General features: G+C 39.9%; 1 protein-coding gene across 3 annotated transcripts in view; it reads right to left on the bottom strand.

Annotated features, from left to right (window-relative positions):
* Positions 1–467: 467 nt before the first annotated feature.
* LOC137997740 (tRNA-dihydrouridine(20) synthase [NAD(P)+]-like) overlaps positions 468–3,815 on the bottom strand; it is a 19,873-nt gene continuing 16,525 nt past the window's right edge. For 2 of the 3 annotated variants that reach the window (XM_068843941.1, XM_068843949.1), the window contains 4 exons: positions 2,853–2,906; positions 2,424–2,457; positions 1,558–1,631; positions 468–1,034 (listed from right to left, as the gene is read on the bottom strand). In XM_068843941.1, coding sequence (XP_068700042.1) covers positions 938–1,034; positions 1,558–1,631; positions 2,424–2,457; positions 2,853–2,906 — 259 coding nt within the window. In that variant the 3' untranslated portion in view covers positions 468–937. Of the gene's footprint in view, positions 1,035–1,557; positions 1,632–2,423; positions 2,458–2,852; positions 2,907–3,815 lie in introns of those variants that run through there. The other variant, XM_068843957.1, reaches the window with a different exon arrangement.

Genomic DNA, 3,815 nt, shown 5'->3' with positions numbered 1-3,815 from the left:
CCGTAAGCAAATGTCCTCTCTGGGGACTTTTCTTTTCCGCTGAGGAATGAATTCAGTTCGTGACGTCTTTTAGCGTCAAATCATTCTGCTGACTTTTCTTCTTGGTGTTTTCGTTTTCCGTTCCTTCGATAAATTCTCTACAGACGCTATATCTGCCAACTTTGAATTGCGCGAGGAAGAAACCAAGATTCGCCTTTTGCTTAGTGAAGCCGTCGGTGAAAAGAGAGAAAACCGATATCATTTTTGTCAGTATGACAACTGCGGCTAGTGTGCGGCTTGTGATTGGTCATATGGTATTTTTCAGTCATTAGTAAGAAAAATCGCACCACCAATCAGAAGCCTGTACTCTGCAATAGATCATTTTGGAGTAAATATCAGTAGAAATAAAATAGCCACCTCTTCTAACCTGCCCAAGTATCAGAGAAGTTGAAAAAGTTCTCCCAAAAAAAAACCAACACTAGTTGAGAAAAAAATTAACTTTATTTGTTTTCTTTTTAATTGTTTTGCGAACATTCTTTTTTAAACTTATTTTCCAAATAGATTCTCAGTAATAATGAACTTTATTTAAGTGTCCAGTCTTTTAGTGCTGGGGGCACTTATTGGAGACACTTGACAATGAAATCAAGTCAGTCCCTTCATATGTAAAAAAGGGCAAAAATACTTTGAACGTCGGTTGTCAGGGCTTAACCTCCGTTCAAGGTATTTGCCCCCTAAAATACCAGCTGGAAAGAGCACAATCCAAAAAGAAAGCAACAAAAAGACTGTGGATTATTTTGGCTTGCCACGAAGTCGACTTATCCTCCGTCAAACAGTTAAGCGCACTGAGTCGCGTAACATCTTTCAAATGGAAAAAAATATAAATAAAATAACTTCACAAGATTCATGACGTCTTCCCCTACGGCTCTTCCCGCCAATCAGCTGGGATTTTCCATTAGTGTCACGTGGTTGTGTCATGGTCTTGTAATTCATGTATGCCTAATGCACGTAAACAGACCAAAGCTGCTGCTTGACGAGCGAATTTTTTGCTGCAAACCCTGAAACGATAAAGGACGATGGATGAAGGACGCCCGGGTTTGATGAAACCCTCAACTTAGAGCGCCAATTAAGGTCAACGTCAAGACTATAATAAACTGGATAGCGATTAGGTATCATAAAGACAACCCCGGAGACAACCACTAATGTCTGGGGCGGTGTTGACTTCCAAGGATAAAGACTACCAAATCTTAGTCTTAACAATTCTAGATATCATGATTATGTTAAAACCTAGACCCGTCCCCTGCATAAACCCTGCATAGAGTTATTGTAGAAAAGCAATATCATCAGTGACCTATCGAAGACACAAAACACCCAAAGACCTTTGGAACTACAAAACTGAAAGGAGGTAATTGCGACTAAAATATCAAGCATAAGGAATACGTTGCCTCGTGCTTTAAACACCGTGACGATAAAACAATGCTGCTCGTTTTTAAACGTTGCATCACGTCTGGTTGGGAAAGGACGACTCACAACTCATTTACAGGTAGGATAAAAATAGCGACTACACGAAATTTGCCTCACCATTCACTCGACGAATACTTTTTATCACCCACAAGAACAATACTTTTATACGATCTGTCTTCTTTCCTTTCAATCTACAGAAAGCAAAAAGTGAAAGCTGATATTGATATTGATATTCCACGGATTGGCTGCACATACAAGTTTACCGTAATCATACCTATTAGACTACAACAAGTTGAGAAACAGCGATTTCCTTAAGTTGCGTTTTTCTTCAATGCAATTTTTAACCTGATGACTCAACTACTGAAATTGTCGCCATGATTACATTTTACTACACATCGTCATGTACTGGCCTTTTTAAGCATCTCTGAACGGAGTCAGCGGACAATTTCTAACAAGCTTACCACTGTCATCAAAACAAACCGCGTTAGCTCAAGTTCGCCAATGCAGATCACGTGATAGCTCCAGGTATAACTTAATTCAAAGGTTACCCTCTGCTTGCTTGCTGGCAGAAGGGCAGCAAATTAAAGAAACACTTCCTTCGAGAATTTCTTACCTCAACGCACCTTTTTTTGTTCTATTAAAATTATGAAGGGCCTGTCTTGGTACTTCAAAGATATAAATTTCTTTAAGCCTCTTTTGATGTGTTGATAGTGTAGTATTTTTCAAACAAGATTTCTGTACATGATATCTCGCCAGGAATTGGCGGTGGCTCAGAAAAACATTATCCGCATGAACTTTAATCCCAACTAAGTTCGTTTGGCCCTGTCAAAATGTGGTAGCGCATTAGGAATTCTACGATATCGCGGCGAACGTTAGAAATACGGGGCCAACTCCAGAACAACATCAGAATTCAGAGCCAAAGAGGGCTTTCGGGAAATTGCTGAAATGTCAGTGGGTACCGTAACTGAGATTTAGACACTTACAATTTCATAAACCGGCTGCTTCATACTATTCTTCCTACAAATGAAAAGAAAGATACATGTAACTGTCAAATAATGCAAACATTTGCAGTATCCACACTCAGAATCAAATGGACAACCTGCAGCATGTGACTGAACAAAATAATCAGAACAATGAGCCCTTTCCTTATCTACACAAAGTTGGCTTTGGGAAAATAGAGACCAGCGCATTTTCTTAGTCGGTGTTCAATCATTTTCAGGCACCGTCATCAGCGACTCCCAGTCAACATTCCTACTTTAAGCAATCATGTGTTCATATGCAGGTCTTAAGGTGTCTTGGTTCCTTGAAATAAATGAATTTGATTTTACGAAAAGGCAACAAATCGTGCTCAATCTCAGAAAAAGAAAAGTATAACAAACAGTTTTGTAAGAATAATCGACGTTAACGCCAACCTGGTCCATTCAAGGAGAACTACCTTGGGAGTGGCAATGTGAGCGTAATCTTTTCTGAAATAGACACAAATTACAAAATTAAGGATGAAACGACATGATCTAAGGTCACAATCAACGGATGTGCTACACGTTTCGCGAGAAAAGAGTCCATTTGTGAATATAATACATAATACAATACATACTTAATTGACCGGCTCCCCATAGGGGCTTTTCAGGGCCAATGAAACACAATTAAGGAAACGACATAACACAACAACAACTGATAAGAATCCCAACTGGCCGAAGGCAAACCAGTTGGCTATTCACAAGTACTAGTGTTGCTGGGAAGCTGAACCAGGGACTACCAGGAACAAATTCAACGAGTGGTCAGAGCGGCTCTTGAACCCGGGATATCCGGATCTCAAGGCAGCGCCCTAACCACTGGGCCACACTACCTCCTCTTAAAAATCACCTTTCAAATAAATTATCTGCGTCGTCATATCCCTGGACTGCTTGTTTTTCTCTTTTTGACGGCGACTCAAAAAAATGTCCTAAAACTACGATAGTATTCCAAAAGGAGAAGCAAGATGGAGTGAGACAATTTTCATGCTTTTGCCACAACAAGTTGCCGGCTGTTTGCCATTTGTCGTTGACGTAAACATGACGGGGACTTTGACGAAAAAGGCTCGTTCAAGTCTTACAATGTGAGCGAAGTATCCCTAAAATAACTTGGGACGTTCGGCTTCGGCAGATAACACAGACCTCGGTTTTGATAATTCATGATATCATGCTCAACCTCATCCAATAATTGTTTAAGAATTGTTTTGCATCGTTATTCCTATCGCCACTGCAAATTTCCCTTTCGTAAACGGTCGTTGCCATTTCTCAGAACAGTCGTTGCCATTTGAAACGGTCGATGCCATTTATAACGGTCGACTACACACTTCACTTCAAAGAAAATTAAAAGAAACAAACTGAGAAAAA

The sequence above is a fragment of the Montipora foliosa genome, chromosome 1 (assembly GCF_036669935.1).
Source record: "Montipora foliosa isolate CH-2021 chromosome 1, ASM3666993v2, whole genome shotgun sequence".
In the NCBI taxonomy this organism is placed as follows: domain Eukaryota; kingdom Metazoa; phylum Cnidaria; class Anthozoa; order Scleractinia; family Acroporidae; genus Montipora; species Montipora foliosa.
Note: the sequence above shows the minus strand (reverse complement) of the source record. Positions and strands in the feature narration are given on the sequence as shown.